We start from the raw sequence: 17,308 nt of genomic DNA on the forward strand, positions 1-17,308 counted from the left end.
TCCCTTTTCGTCCATTACTAATCCACCCAACGACATCACTAACTTCTCAAATGGGAAGTGAGTATGTTTTTCACATTTATTTGCTGTTGGAATAATTTATCTTGGTGGTCCTCTAGTTAGTGAATTAGTTAATTGACTGACCAATATGGTATCAAGCAAAAGAGAAAATTTGTCCTTACTCAGTGCAATCTGCATTCTTGTGTTGCTCTAAAGCACATGAGAAGTGAAGGATTATTTCCCACATGTAGTCACCATTTTTTGCTAAGCAAAAGTAACAGTTAATTTATGCACTGCAAAGCCCCATAGATGCCAACTGGTTGAATGAGAAGTTCCTCCATGTTCAGAATTATCCCTTTGAGGGAACTTCGTATTAGGGTGGCACAGTTAGCATAGCAGTTAGCGCAATGCTGTTACAGTGCCAGCAACTCGGGTTCGAATCCTGAGCTGTCTGTAAGTAGTTTGTATGTCTCTGGGGCATAGCCAGGTTTTAACTTTTGGGAGCCAAGCACATAAAAAAAGGCACCCTAACCACTGTTCCCTCACACACACGTGCGCACACACATTTTGCAATCAGCGCTCAAAGGAAATTATTTTTAAATTCATTAGATGTTTTTTATTTTGTATTTAACGTCAAAACTTAAGGAAGATCCATTTTAAAGGAAGAACATAATTGTTATTTGTATTTAAAATCAAAACATAATAAAGACTTGTTGCAGCATTCATGCTACACAGACGTGAAAAAGAACGACACGCGCACCAAAGCCTTGAAATCGAGACTGGTTTATTGCACTGGCCGTCACATTTATATGGGCCCCAGGCGCTGACGTTAGGGCACCAAATAATCAAAGTGCTGGCTTGGGACTGGCCGACGTTCCCACCACAGATACCTATCTTCCCTCCGTGCAGGAGGTTATCTGATATGATGACCGGTGTCACCCCAGGTCCGTGCGGTCACCGCATTTGTCGGCCATTTTGTGAGCCGGTCCACATCTCCGTGTGCGGGCCACTGCACAACCCCCTCAAGAATTGGTGATCGGGCCATTGTCCATTGACTTGGGCAGTCTGCCCCTACGTCATGGGAGAGGAGTGGAGACCAGATGGTTACAGTCCAGGTATACCAGCTTCAGGCAGTCGACAGTAAAGGTCTCCTCTTTACCACCGATGTCGAGGACAAAAGTGGAGCCTGTGATAGTACAGATTCTATCACCAATGTGTATATGTACAAATTGTAGTGAAGGATGACTATGATTAGCTGAGAGTGTAGCCACACTTACTGGCAGGTCTTAAAGGATTGCTCCAATCCAGACCAGGCCATTCTGGACTTGTCAACCTACTTGTGATATGCTCCAGTCTTTTAGTTAATAAAAGCCTTGGTTTAGATCAACAAGTCTTTGGTTCTTTCGATGCGCTCTACAGAGCCGTTGTCCCTGATGACCCTGTAGGGCCCCTCGTAGAGTCATTGTAAGGGCGGCCAGTGTGCACCCCTTCACACAAAAACATACTGATAAGGCTTTAAGTCCCTGGGGATATTATGTTTGGGCTGGCCGTGTGATGGGGGTTGTTGTGGGGCCCCAGTTTTTCGCTGCAAGTTCTTAAGGGTAGCCGTGGGGTCTTCTGGGCATTTGTTGGGGACCAGGAACTTCCCCGGAATGACTAAAGGTGCGCTGTAGACCATTTCTGCCACTGAGACATTGAAGTTTTCCTTCAGCATGGTGCAAATTCCCAGCAGGACACAACGCAGTTTGTCCACTCAGTTGTGACCCTTGAGCTGGACCATCAAGCCTGTCTTCAGGGGCCTGTGAAACCACTCCACCAACCCATTGGCCTGAGGGTGGTGAGCCGTAGTATGGTAGAGCTGTGTCCCCAGGAAGTTAGCCAACGCTGCCCAGAGCTCTGAAGTAAATTGGGCCCTCCTCTCTGAGGTCAGTTGCTCTGGGACCACGAATCTGGACAACCATGTGTCAATGAGTGCCCTGGTCCAGATTTCTGTGGTGGTATAAACCAGCTGGACCACCTCCAGCCACCTCATGGAGCGGTCAACAGATATCTTTCTCCACAGGAAACTGGTAGCAGCCCCATTCTATTACTATGTACGTGGCTGAACCTACGCCATGCTGGTTCAACAGTCTGTACGGGCATCTGTGTATGAGTCTGAACTTTCGAGGACTGGCAGTTCATGCAAGTCTTGGCCCACTGGCTGACATGCTTGCGGAGGCCATGCCAGACAAACCTACTAGTCACCATCTTGACTGTGGCTCATATTGCCGGATGCACCAGGTTGTGTATGGCGCTGAAAACCTGGCGTCTTGATGTGGCCAAGATGATGGGGTGAGGGCTGCTGGTGAATACGTCACACAGTAATGTCAGGTGACCTGGGCTGATGGGGACGGTTTCCACTCTGTGGCCGGAGATGGCTGTCCTATATGTGAGGATCTCAGGGTCCTGCTGCTGTGCTTGGGTGAGGGCCATGTAGTCAACCCCCTGGGGCAGGGCATGGACCAACTCGATTGTGGGGTGTGATAGAGCTTTGACTACCACATTGCTTTTCCTCGCAATGTGCTGTATGTCCATGGTAAATTCAGACATGCAGAACAAGTGGATCTGCTGTCAAGCTGACTATGGGTCCAATACCTTATGGAAGGTGAAGATCAACAGCTAGTGATCGGTGAAGACCTTGAATTGCTGACCTTCCAAAAAGTAATGGAAATGTCTTACTACCAGGTACAGCTTTCGATCAAAAGCGCTGTATTTGAGCTGTGGGTATTTGAGTTGCTGAAAAAGGCCAGGGGTTGCCACTGGCCCTCAATGAGTTGTTCCAGTATGCTCCCTGCTGCTGTGCTGGAGGCATCAACTGTCAGGATGGTAGGTGTTTCCAGTCTGGGGTGGACCAGGAGGGTGGCGTTGCCCAGCGAGCCTTTGGCATTCTGGAACACCCTTGAATACTCACCATCCCAAGTAATGTCATTGGGCTTTCCTGCCATTAGTGCAAAGAGGGAACGCATGATGCAGGCCGCTGCTGGCATGAATCTGTGGTAAAAGTTTATCATACCTGTAGCCACTTTACTGTCCATGGCTTGGTGAAGTGCCGGACCGCCTCGACCTTTTCAGGATGGGTGTTGCCCCTGTGTTTGTTTATTCTCTGCCCCAGGAAATCAATAGTGTCCAGGCCAAATCGACACTTTGTGAGGGTATATTGTCAAGCCAAATTCATTCAACTGGGTTCACAGCTGTCTCAGGTGGGCAGCGTAGCCTTTGCAGCTGCGGCTGGCGATGAAGGTATCGTCCAAATAAATGAATGCAAATGAGAGGTCCCAGCCCACTGCATCCATCAGCCGCTGGAAAGTTTGTGCCTCATTTTTCAGACCGAAGGACATGAGTAAGAATTGAAACAGGCCAAAGGGGGTTAAAACAGTGGTCTTAGGGACATCCTGGGGTGGACTGGGATTTGGTGGTATCCCCGAATGTGTTCTACCTTGAAAACACCTGTTCCCCGTACAGGTTGGTGGCAAAGTCTTGGATGTGGGGCATAGGATTTCTGTCAGGTGTGGAGGCCTCGTTCAGGCGGCAGTAGTCATCACATGGCCTCCAATCCCCCCCTCGCTGTTTTTGGCACTATGTGGAGGAGGGAGGCCCAAGGACTTTCAGAGCACTGCACAATCCATAGCTCCTCCTTTGTACTGAATTCCTCCCTCGCTAGGCTGAGCTGTTAGGGAGGGAGTCGATGTGCCCTGGCGTGGAGCGGGGGCCTCAGTCACAATGTGGTGCCTTACCCCATGTTTTGGGCGGCTGTGGAGAACTGTGGCACCACTTTTGAGGGGAACTCTGCCAGGATTGCGGGTGAACTCATTATCGGAAAGCGTTGAGTCAAGGTGGGGGGCAGGTAGTTTGGCTTCCCTCAGAGGCAGAGTCTGAAAACTTCTGGCATGCACGAGCACTGTCTCTTGAGGTCTACGAGCAAGAAGTGAGCACAAAGGAAATCGGCCCTCAGGAGCAGTGAATCTCCACGTAAACTGGCTGTTGCGGGTGTGATGATACACCACTAGCCTACTGCAGGGGGCAACCACTGTACCTGCAGGAAGATCACTGGAGGACAGACAACACCTGGTCAGCTGCCAATCAGCCACCTGGGATATAAGCCACATGCGGCCCCTCTCGAGGTTAGTCACTCAGGAGCAGGCACAGCTAGCCACAGCAGGGACTTTAAGCTGAATAAAGCCTGTTGTTTCAGTCTTTGAATCTTGTGTCTGCTTACTGTCCTACAGTGCATCACAGAAGGTACCAAAAGTTCGGATGGAGAAGCTGTAAGCTGCCTTCAGTGCTGGGCCTTGCTTGCCATTGTGGGTGTTGAGGCCTGAGGGAGGCAGGACACTTATTTCAGTGCTGGTGTCGACCAGGAAACGCCTGCTCAACAAGGAGTCCCAAATGTAGAGGAGGCTATCACATGGGTCAAATCTGCAGCCATCAATGACGGTTGGCCAGGGCATTTCTCGGAAACCGGCAGGGTAGGTGGCATCGATGGACCTCTGCACCCCATCGCTGATGATAGTAGCAGAATTGTCCCAGGGTATTAACTTGCCGTTCCGCTGGTCTTGGTCTCGCAGATGGCTGTTCTTGGGGCTTGCTGATGTGGTCTATGATGGCGCTTCATTGCTCTCCAGAGCATATCTGCCCAGGCTGCAACTCTCTGGGGGGTCACTGAAGTCCTCATCCTTGAGCAAGAGTCGGATATCCTTAGGCAGTTGCTCCAGAAAGATCTGCTCAAAAAGCAGACAAGGTTTGTAACCCTCAGTCAAAGCGAGCATCTTGCTCATCAGGGCAGACAGGGCCCTGTCCCCCGATCGATCTATATGCAGCAATTGGGCAGTACGCTTGTGCCAGGAGAGTCTGAAATTGCAAGTTAACAGCACTTTGAGGCCTGTGTATTTGCCTTGCTCTGGAGGCTGCCTTAGGAAGTCTATGCCCTTGTTGCTGTGCCTTGATTGAGTGTGCTCATGACGTAGAGTTAACGGGTGTCGTCGGCGGCGGTGTGTTGAAGCTGGAGATGAGCCTCGGCTGCTCGAACCACACATGTCGTTGCGACACCCAAAACATTGGGAGCCTGATTTAGACCACGTGGATGGTCGCTAGCTCTGCCTGGTCCATCATCTTTGGGTCCCACTGTCAATTGGACATGTCAGGATCACAAATGTAGCCTTCTCACTACATAGGCATGGAGAAGAACGACATGCATACCAAAGCCTTGAAGTTGAGAGCCTGGTTTATTGCACTGTCTGTCGTGTTTATATGGGCCCCAGGTACTGACGTCAGGGCACCGTGTCATTGGAGTGCTGGCCTGGGATTGGCTGACGCTTACCATAGTTCACCGTCTTCTCGCCTTGCAGGAGGTCACCTGGGTGATGGCTGGTATCATCCCCAGGTCTGTACAGTCACCGCATTCGTCGGCCATTTTGTGGCTGGTCCGCTTTTCTATGTGCGGGCTGCCTCAGTGTGATATTTAACTATTTTACATTTTTAATTTAAAATTTGGGTGGGTTGAAGCACTGAAGAAATTGTACGACACCCGGCACTCGACTCCAAACTCTCCCCTTGGCCTACAGCAGACTGGAGTTTCCGACGGCCCAACTCCAAACCTCCCCTCAGCCTACTGCACACCGGAGTTCCTGATGCCTGACTGAAGCCTACCCTCAACATACCACATTCCTGAGCTTCTGATGGCCCAACTCCAAACCTTCTTCTCAGCCTACTGCACATCGGAGCTCCCACTGCCCTGATTCTGAACCTTCCTCTTAGCCTACACCAGAGCTACCAATGCCCAACTCCCAACCCTCCCTTCAGCTTACCTAAACTGTGGGGCACAATTTGCATCTAATGAATTCAGTTTTCTTTTTGGAATATTTTTATTGATGTTTACAATATGCAAAATTGAACAGTAATATATTGTAATGTATAATTCAATAGAAAAGAATATTTTAAAAAAACATAATTCAAAACCCCCTTCCACTAAGCAAGGTCAAAAGCTGACACATAGGTATCAAGTGACAACAAACTGGAGATGGACAGCACAGAACCAAAGCTTCAGAACAACCCTAATTCTTTAGGTCATGATAGTAGTCAATAAATGGGCCCACATCTTTTGAAAGTTAATATTTGACTCTTTAATGACATATCTAATTAATTTTTACTAAACTTAAAAAAGACATAATATTATTTAACCATTGGGTATGTGTAGGTGGAGTATTATCTTTCCATTTAATGAAAATTGAACATCTGGCTATCAATGAAGTAAAAGATAAAATTCAGTTTTGAATTGGAGTCAGTAAAACATCATCATCTTGAAATGATCCAAATAGAGCAATTAAGGGGAAAGGTCCAATTTGAACTTAAGAATCACTAATAATGTTTGAAAGATAGAATTCAGTTTTTAAATAAAACATTTTACTCACAGCTCTTTGATTTAATTCAAAAATAAATTGAATATCGTTTTGCGCCTTGGGTTCGCAGCAATTCATGCATGCACGATATGCAAACACCGATCCATGCATGTGCAGCAGGCAGACCCCGATCTGTGCCAGCTAATAGCTGAAAGGCTGAATGTGCCCAATCAGCAGGGAGCTACACCCTTGGAACCCAATCGATTGGTGGCTCACAGGGAGACAGCAGATACCGTGGTCCGAAGCCAAACACAATCCACAAGAGGAACTCAGCGGGAGAAAAAGAACAGTCAACATTTCAAGCCGGGGCTCCAATCAATGACAGGTTCAAAAAACCATTTGTCACCAATCAACAATTGCTATAACCAATTTGCTATCAGGCCCCCCTCCCTTCTGGGCCCTAGGCTTGTGCCTACTCAGCCGAAGCTAATGGTTAATCCACCACTGGTGAGCACACAGTTCAAAAAATGCCACTTTTGAACAAATGTGCTCAGGGGGAGCAGTCGTTCCCCCTGCACCCTCCCACCCCCACCCAGCTATGCCACTCCTGTGTCTGCATAGGTTTCCTCTGGGTGCTCCGGTTTCCACCCAGCTTTGTAAGTCAATTGGGTATAATTGGGCTTTGAGGCTGAAAGGGCTTGTTAACATGCTTAATGCTGTAGGTTTAAATTTAAAAAATAATTGGCTGTGAAAAGTGACAGGAGGTCGATTGTGACTGGAAACCAGCCTGTACATGGAGATATTAACATTCACATCGAGGCGGCCATTAAACTAAGTTCCAGTCAGCACAGAAGAATGGACCCAATATCATCATGCTAAAACCCTTCTCTGTTGTCCATTGTCCACTCCTTCTTCCCCTCCAACTCACACTCATCATTAACTTGACCCTCTCATCCTTGATTCTCCTGTCCTGATATCTATTGTTCTTCAGTGTTCCCATTGTCGCCTAAAATCCCGGCATTCTTCCTCATCCCTTCAACTCAACACCACTTTGCAGTTCCTGAGTTGTACCCTGCCATTTGTCCATTCCATCCTTCCTGAACTGAGTGTCCTTTTTCCCTCTCTTTCCTGCTGCCCTCTGATCTGTACTTTCTCTAACCCCAGCTTCCCTGCCTCAAGTCCTCCCCATGCATTCCCTCACTTACCATCCCGAGAACTCCCTTCCCCAGTGCTCTGTTACTGTGTGACTTCCCCTCAGCAGGATTGGCTTTTTTGTACCACAGTTTCTATCATTCTACAGTGATGGTCAACTTTTTAAAAAAATTTAGACACACAGCATGGTAACAGGCCATTTCGGCCCAGGAGTCCATGCCAATTAACCTACACCCCCGGTACATTTCGAACAGTGGGAGGAAACCGGAGCTCTGGAGGAAAACTCACGCAGACACAGGGAGAATTTACAAACTCCTGATAGACACGATTTGAACCCTTGTTCCGATCGCTGGTGCTGTAAAAGCATGGAACTAACTGCGAGGCCAACTGTGCAGCCCTTGTGCAATGTCCTTGGATTCTTTCACTCCATCACTGTTCCTTTGGTAGAATATCATGAGAAATAAGACAAAAAAGGAGCAAAATATGGAATGACAGGAAGTGTTATCGATCAGAAACAGAGTTATTGTCAGTTAATTTACATTCTGAATATTATCTTTTACACTAATTATTTACTGTGGTGGATATGTCATTATCACAATCCAAGATGGGAAATGAAATATTTCATGCTTTTCATGTGTAAACTTACTAATTTAAAGTCTCTTGCATAGAAAGTCGCTTGCATTTAAAGTCTCTTGCATAGAACAGGATGTTGATGCACCTATTATCCCGGAGTTCGAAGGCACATTTTTGCATTAGGTCCAAATGCTATGAATACTAGATACAAATGATCCTGCCCTGATAAATAATTTATGTCAGAAATTGCTTGAGCCACTACAGCTCTTGGTGCAGTACCATTAGTTAATAGGAAAGAGGTGCCAGATTTTGATCCAGCGGCAATATATTTCCAAATCAGGATGGGGTGAGAGTGGAGAAGAATAGGCAATCATGGTGTTTCCATGTGTATACCGCCCCAAAGCCTCATGCGGATACTGTCAAAATTGCCTGAATGATGCATTTTGTAGATTGCACACATTGCAGCCATGAAATACCACAGTGAAGGGAATGAAGTTTGAGGTTCTTGACTGGGTGCCAATCAGGATCATGTCCAGCTTCTCCAATTGGCTGGAATTGAGCTAATTCAGACAACTGGAAGCAGAGTTACATACACTTTTTTTGATGGAAAGACTTTGGGGATCAGGAAATATCATCTTCCTCACAAGTACACTCTCCCTCGAACATGTGCATGTGGCTACAAAATTCATTTGGGTGATGGTGCAGTTGAGTTTCTGGTCAATGGTGAACCTCGCAAATATGGTAACTGGGGATGCACCATGGTGATGCTATTGAACCATTTCATATCTGAGATGCTCATTGTTTTGCATTTGTGTGATGCACTTATTTTTTTTACGTATTTAATGATTGTTCATGACTTGGGCAGTGCTACCAAGGCCAGCATTTATTTCCCATCCCTAATGACCGTGAACTGATTAATTCGCTGAGCCATTTCAGAGCCAATCACAGAGGTCTAGAGTTACATATGAGGGCATGGTCATTAGTAAACCAGATTATTTTATACGTCAATCCTGTAGATTTGTAGTCATGACAAAAATGTAATTTAAAAATAAAAGTCCAGATTATTACATTAATTCAAGTTCTACATCTGAATTTGGTCCTCTGGATTGTTAACCCAGGAATCTAGATTATTCATCCAGTAAGATGGTGTCTGGGTGAGCACCATTCTTGAATATTACATTATCCCAGCCCTAATCTTTGTAAATTTGAAGCCACAATCCTATTATAGGTTCTCCATTAATCACATTTATTAACTTCATTATAACAAGAGTTCATTCATCTTATCGGCCCCAATTCCCTTTACCCCTGCAATTTATTCTAGTCATAGTCATAAATACAGCATATAAGGAGGCCTTTTGGCCCATTGAATCCATTCTGACTGTCAACTACCCATCTGTACTGATCCTACATTAATCCTTTTTTTAATTTTTCAACACTCCCATGAACAACCCTTAAATTCCTGGGAGTCACTATCTCGAGGGAACTTTCCTGGAACCAACACGTAAATGGAAACATGAAGATAAAACAACAGTGCCTCTACCTCCTCAGGAGTTTGTGGAGGTTTGGCATGACATCAGAAACCTTCGCAAATTTCTTCAGATGTATGGTGGAAAGTGTGCTAACAGGTTGCATCACTGTCTAGTATGGGGACACCAATGGTCTCAAGTGAAAGCCTTCCAGATATCAGTTGTAGAACTGTCCCCACCATCAAGAACATCTATGATGAATTCTGCCATTGGAGAGCAGTGACAATCAAGGATCCACACCACCCGGCTACCATTAGAAAAGAAGTACCGTATAGGTGACACAAGACTCATACCGGCAGGTTAAGGAACAGCTGCTACCCCACTGCCATCAGACTCCTCAACAGCAAACTCAATTAGAAACTTATTTAAGGACTCTTGCTTTTGCAGTTTATTTATATTTCTTTATATCTTTACATGGGTGCATTGAGTCAGGTTTTTTTTTGTACTACCAATAAGTGCCTTGACTGCAGGAAAAAAGAATCTCAGGGTTGTATGTGATGTCATGTATGTAGTCTGACAATAAATCTGATTCTGAATACTCTGACAATAAATTTGAACTTTGAATTTTAGAGTCCATCACTCACCTACACCTGGTGAGTAGCTTAAAATAACCATATCACATATCTTTGTTTATGGGATGAAAGCAGAAAATGAACAACCTGGACACTGTACATAGCCAGTAATCAAAGCGAAGCTTGAACCCAAGTTACTGGTGCTGTGAGATAGCAGCTCTACACGCTGCACCACTGTGCCACCCTATTCTCTCAAATATTGATTGAAAAGTTGAATGGCATTTCTATTAAATGCCCATCAGCTTCCTCTTTGATTCTTTTGCCACATAGCCACACTTAGGGTATTTTACAGTCATTAATTTGCCTATTAGACAGGAGGAAACTGAATGCATCCAGAGGAAACTGTGTAATCATGGGGGAATGTGTAAACCCCTCAAAGAGGTTGCCTCGAGTGCTTGGGGCTGAAAGACAGCAGTGCCAATTGTTGCACTCTCATTCCATGGTATGCTCCTATCTTCATCCAACACTGTACAGAATGTTTACAAATTTAATTAAAGATTGTTTTTATTGTTTCTGGTTTGTGAAAATTATCTGATGTGATTGACCACTTAGTCATCCTGTTGATATTACAAGTATTCGAAAGTTGTTTTCCTCTTGGATGGATGTTATGGCCACAGAGATCAGCAAACCTTTGTGGGGAAATTTCTTCACCTTCCATCATAACTTTAATTTTTTTTAAATATTTAATTTTGTTTCAATTTAGAGTTACAGCACGGTAACAGGATTTTCCAGTCCGCAAGCCCATGCCGCCCAAATACATCAATTAATATACAAACACCCTATGTTTTTGGAGAGTGGGAAGAGAGCAGAGCACCCAGAAGAAACCCACGTAGATCCTGGGGAAAACACACAAACTCCTTGCAGACAGTACCAGATTTGAACCCCAATCGATGCACTAACTGTTTACACTAAGCTAATAATCATAAGTTTTGCATCAGTGGTTTTTATCTTGTCTATCACATGAAAATTAAGTACAATCAGATTTCCAGCTATTGCAACCTTTATCTTTTTAACAATCCACAAAAGTAGTGTCTACATAGATTTGACACCATGTCTTGAATGTATTTATTTGTTGGGAATCCATCATTGTTTTCAGTCTTTTGCAACATTAATCATTGTAAAGTGCCTCCACTATTCGTTAATATGTATGTCGTCTATATATCATATATACAAGGTGCTTTATTCACCTTCCCTGTGAAAACAATGAACAGGTAAGCGCATATTCTTATGTCAGAATGTACAGATTACTTTCCTGTAATTTTGCACCTCTGATGTCAGTCCTCTTTTGTGTTGTTGCACCTGGGATATTGCAAGTGTTACTCTTCATTACCATCGACCTCCCTCACCTGTGCTCACATCTCATCGTGTCCTGAAGCTAAGATACTCTTTATGAGTTGGAAGATAACAGATGGTAAATGTGAGAATGAATTACTGATATGTACAGTATCTATCCTTCTTTCATTTGAGACGTGTCTATGTATGAGTAACATGAAGGAAAAAGAGCACAGACCACCTACACATCAGTACTTCATATGGACCATCCATTATTCAATATCCTGGAACAGCACAAAAGTATGTGATGATAAAGTCGATCAAGAAATGGAAGTTTATGGTCTGCTTGTGATAACTATTCACCTCGCCAATATCTCTTTTAGTAAATATATTGTCTGGAGTAAGTCAAAGATATAGTTTTGGTTCATCTTGAATTATAATGCTGTTTGTGCAGAGTTGACACGTTTTCGCACATTGGCTTTTAGACATACAGCATGGTAACAGGCTCTTCTAGCCATGGGCCCATGCTACCCAATTACACCCAATTTACCTATCACCCCGGTATGGTTTGAAAGGTGGAAGGAAACCGAACACCTGGAGGAAACCCACGCAGACACGGGGAGAACATGCAAGCTCCTTAAAGACAGGACTGGATTCGAACCCAGGCCGCTGGCACTGTAACAGCATTGCGCTAACCGCTACGCTAACTGTGCTAGAACTTAAAACTGTAGTTTTCTCAGCAATCAAAAGATGTTAGGTTACTTTAAATTGCCCGAAGATAGAAGGAGAATCAGGCAGAAATGATGGACATTTAAGAAAGAATGGATTACAAGGAAAATAAGTGGGAGAAATAGAAATGATGGGATTTGTCTAGGGGAGGTGGGCTGTATGTTCTCCAACTGTAAAGCTTTGGTCAGATCATATCATGAGAAATGTATCTTGATGTGACTGACCATTGTGATATAGTGGAGATTTTCATGCACAACAATTTGAACAACAAAAAAAGGCTGATTTCTGGTCTGAACAAGAAAAAAATAGAAAACAAATGCACTTTTGTTGCTATAGAATATCAATATAACAACACCTTAGGAACTGTTTTAAGAATCTGCCATCAGAGGTATCAAGAAAATACTTGGCCAAGTGTGAAATCAAGTTAACAAGGAATTGATGAAGAATAGGCCATGTCAAAATGTTTTGTGTGTTTTCATAGCTAGTCACCATGGTGCTCAAATGAACCTGGGTGTCTTTGTAAACAAATCACAGAAAGTTAACATGCAGCTATACAAAGCGGTATGTTTGACTTCATTGCAAGAGTATGGGAGTACAAGAATTGAGACAAGGAAAGGAGACATAAGGCAGGAACAATGGGCAATGTTTTATTGATGGAGATGATAAGTGGTGTGGTGCTGAGACATGTTCTCAGGTTATATCTGTTCCACATGATAATTCATAAATTGTATGAAAGAATAGTGAGATATTCTTCCAAATTTGCAGATTTGGAAACTACATTTAGAAACTTGTTAGAAATTAGAACTTCTAGCTGCACATTTTACATCTTGTGCGACTCAATTTTAGGGAAAAATATAATGTAATGAAAAGTAACAACGACCTGAAATAGACAGAATTAAAACTGTGAGCAACTGATCTGTGCCATACCAATCAGAAAGTTCAAAACATTAATTTCCAGTCTGAGCATTGCTGTTATTCTGGGTGATAGGTAAGTTAGACTTCACCATGCCAAGTTCAATTTAGGAAGTAAGGCAAAATGACCCAGGTTTGACCGGCAACTATTAACTTCTGGTTTGCAAGTTTGCAAGCATAGAATTAAGAACAGAAAATGCTTGGATTTGACCCATTCACTAAATCGATTGTTTTTCACTGACACAGCTATGGTTGTATGTGAAGAAAGACGACTTTAATGATGAGAATGTGGCAATTGAAGGGTGGGAACAGCTCATTGAACTGTGCTGTAGACCTATAGAAGTTTACAACAGGGAGAGAGTCAATTTTCCCTGCATCTGTTGTCTTTTTGTTGAAGCAATCTATATTAATCCCATTGTGTCACTATCTCCCAATAATCAATGCACTGGCACCTGGAGTAAACCATTTCCAGCCATTTTCATTTAATTCACTAAGTTAGCATTAATGTTCATGCCCACCCTTCTCTAAACCTCTGACATCAACCCCATTTTAAACAGGCTGACTGTCTCCTTTTTATACCTTGTGCTTCCCTTTTCTCAACTAAGCCTTTGGGAGAACATTTTCCAGAATTCCTTCTATCTATCCATTCTGTTGAAATAACATTTATTTTTAATTACCAGTAATCATTGTTCATGATTAACATAATTATTTAACAGATGGAAGTTGGTCTTTTTGAGGATATGACATTTTTCAGGAGGGTTTGGAGATGCCTTGAAGTGTTTACTTTGGCCCCTTGGGTATCAGAATCAGGATTTATTGTCATAAACATCATGAAATTCAGTGTTCTGTGGCAGCATCATATAGTGCAAGCATACATATTATAACCATATTATGACATTACCCTAAATAAACTAAATAAAATAAAATAAAAATAATCATGTATGAAAATTGAGGCAGTGTCTTTGGTTTATTGATTATTCAGAAATCTGTTGGCAGCAGGGAGGAAGCTGTCCTTGTTCCGCTGAGTGCTCGTCTTTAGGCTCTTGTACATTTTTTCCCAACGGTAGCAGAGTGAAGAGGGCATGGCCTGGGTGATGGGAGTCTTTGAGGATAGAGGCTGCTTTTTTTAAGACACCACCTCATGTAGACGTCCTCAATGGAGTGAATTCTGGTGTCTGTGATGTCGCAGGCCGAGTTAACAATTCTCTGGAGTTTATTCTTGTCCTGAGAGTTGGTGTCTCCATACCAAGCAGTGATGCAACCAGCCTGAATGCTCTCCATGGTACACATCTAGAAGTTTACGAGAGTCTTCGGTGACATACCGAATCTCCTCGGATATTTCTCTTGCAATGATGGAACTTAGAATGGAATAACTGCTGGAAATGACTGGTGTCAGGTATGCAGATGAGTGGTTTCACCCATCAAATTTGTTGAGTACTATGAGCTCATCAGTGATGGGAATGTTGGCCTGGGATCGTAGGCTAACGTTGCCTCACCTAACTTGCAAATGGTCTTGGAAGATTCTGCAGATATGGGCTGAATGTTGGATTAGAAGCCTTGGTCTTTGAACACACTTTACTGCCTTTGCTAATGGGTGGCTTAGGAAACATGGGAAATGAGGCATGTAGACCAGAGGTCATATGGTGGATCATGGTTTCAGTGGGTGCAGTGCTGTGCTTTGGGACAGGTTGGTGTAGACCTTTGTCTTTCACATGAATATGTAAGACCATCCTCTCATACGTGTCACTGAACTAAGCAACAATTTTTTGGACCCTCATTGAACCCAGTCCTACTCCTCCCATCCGGTCATCACTACTCCAGCTCTCTCTCCTCCACTCTATCAGTCCTGATGTAGGGTTTTAGTCCATAATGTTGATTATTTCCACTGATGCTGTTCAACATGCTGAGTTCTTCCAGCAGATTGTGTGTTATGATTGATTTGGAGGTCATGGGTTTGGAGCAGAGGTGATGTAGTTTGAACAGTTGCCCATGCCTTATAGCTTGCTTCTATTCCACCAGGGAAGATATTGGATGTAAAGTGCAGTGCTTCAGTGGGGAATATTGAGGACGGTTGGTGCAATGTTACAGACTTGTGTTTTAGCGACAATATTGTGGTAATTCATACTTGTTTTCTTACTGAATCTTCACTTCAACCACATGAAATTATGTAAATGTAAATACATTTAGGCTGTGTGTATGATATTGTAATTTAAAGGTGTAATTTTAATTTTGCTAGTTATTTATCTCACTACTATTGCCTTTACATTCAGTGATATACAGGAATTACAATTTGTACTGAGTAATATCAGTACAAAAACCATTACTAAGGATTCTGTATGGTCTGGTATGGGAGGAGGTTTGGGGTGGTGACACCATGAGTTAACATGGGTGACATCAACCCTAGTAACGCCGCTGACATTTCCAAAGGCTTTTGGTTTTTCAGTTGAAGAATAGCCTTTTTAACCTCTTGCTTAGCAGTGTTAGCATGGGGGTGTGTGACAGAGAGTATAGAATAAATCCTTGCTCAATGAGATGTTGAGTTATGATACGTAATACTCTCCAGAATAAGAGAATGAAAGGATACGGCATTCACCTTAAAAAAAATTGCATCCATGGTCATTGAAGAGCACAAGGGAGTCAATGACCGACTCCTACTTCTATTCCCCATAGTCAGATATAAAAATTACTTGAATATGATAGCAATCAGTAATACAGTGGAAATTACCTCGCTGTGAAACACATTGGGTTGGAAGCTTGGATGCATTGAACACAGAGAAATGTGTAAAGGAAGAAGAAGATTTTCAAGTATGCTTTTTAAACTGTAATGTCGGGATAATCATGGAAAAAAATTAACATAATTACCTGAGTGCAACAGTCCCTGTGATTGGACGAGCAGTAGAGTGGATGACCGTCAATGAATTTTTCTGGTACGATTTACACCACGGGCTTCCTCCAAAAAGTTGTAGGGGTCCTGCAGGATAAATCACGGTGCAGGAATTGACTCAAAATTCCTGCACATTCCTTTTTAGACTGCCCATGTAGTGGCAAAATTCCTTGATTGTGCCATTACATACCTGCGGTCTAAAAACCATAAAGGTTGCACATTCTATGCTGTCCTCCATGATAACAATGCTGGAGTCCTGAAAGTAGTTGGTCAAGCACAAAACATCCCATTTCCAATTCATTGAATTTCATGCTGGAAGCTCATATAAACAATTCACAGTTTTGATAGGATCATTTTTTTTTTGCCACTGGTTAGGATCATTTTTTTGCCACTGGTTGTTATTTATTTGCCTTTGTATATTTGCCTCTGTGCCACATAAAATTTAAAGGAGATTAAAATGACTGTATATGATTAAAGAATCTAGCTCTTTTACTTCCGAATAGAGTTAACGGTTCAGCATGAGATCCCCACGATATCTTAGCACTCCATTGGATTATGCACATTCTAAATATCAGGCAAGATAGGTTCAATGAATGCTGTCACCTGAAGAATCTGAAGACCGGCAGTCTCACCTGCCCTGCTCCAGAGATGAATTATCAAACTATCAGTATATAGGTAATCTGTTCAAAATTGGTGTTAATGTGTATCCAACTGATAGCAGATTAATAGCTTGATTCAAAATATATTATGTAAAATATAAGGAGTTTATTGTAAAATAAAATAAATCATGTACATTGCCAAGATGTTATATGAGTCTGGAAAGAGTTGGGTGATTATTATCAATGCAACTCATCAAGAATTGAAAAACTGCCTTTTATACGATGTTATGGTGTAGAATACCAGTGTTCAAAATTAAGAAGACGCAAGAATCTCCAGGTAGTTGATGTTACTAGCTGTGCTATTAGCTTGATGAAATTAGACGTGCAGTTAATTATATTGGCCATCGAGATTCTTATTCTGTGAGTTCATCTACAATGTTGAAGGTAATCCCATTCCAACATGCAAGCATGGATTGAAAGATGAAAATATTATTTTATAAGTACTTGTAAATTATTAGAATCTTTGGAATTGTAACTGAGATCAACAGAGGGAAAGATGTGTTTATACCATTCATTGACAGGATCATTTATCTTTAAAGATAACTGTCTGATTGAATAGCAATATGAAAGAAAGAACAAATGATAGTTTACACTTCCAATATTTTTAATAGGCATACAGCACAGTAACAGGCCCTTTCGGCCCATGAGTCTGTGTTGC

The 17,308-nt window shown here is 42.9% G+C and overlaps 1 protein-coding gene across 1 annotated transcript in view; it reads left to right on the forward strand.

The window, feature by feature from the left end:
• The first annotated feature begins 6,536 nt into the window (after nt 1-6,536).
• LOC138756681 (AT-rich interactive domain-containing protein 3A-like) overlaps nt 6,537-17,308 on the forward strand; it is a 612,036-nt gene continuing 601,264 nt past the window's right edge. Inside the window, 1 exon segment of the mRNA XM_069923069.1 lies at nt 6,537-6,878. Within this exon segment, the coding sequence (XP_069779170.1) occupies nt 6,537-6,878 (342 nt within the window).

Source organism: Narcine bancroftii, chromosome 3, assembly GCF_036971445.1.
Source record: "Narcine bancroftii isolate sNarBan1 chromosome 3, sNarBan1.hap1, whole genome shotgun sequence".
Lineage (NCBI taxonomy): Eukaryota > Metazoa > Chordata > Chondrichthyes > Torpediniformes > Narcinidae > Narcine > Narcine bancroftii.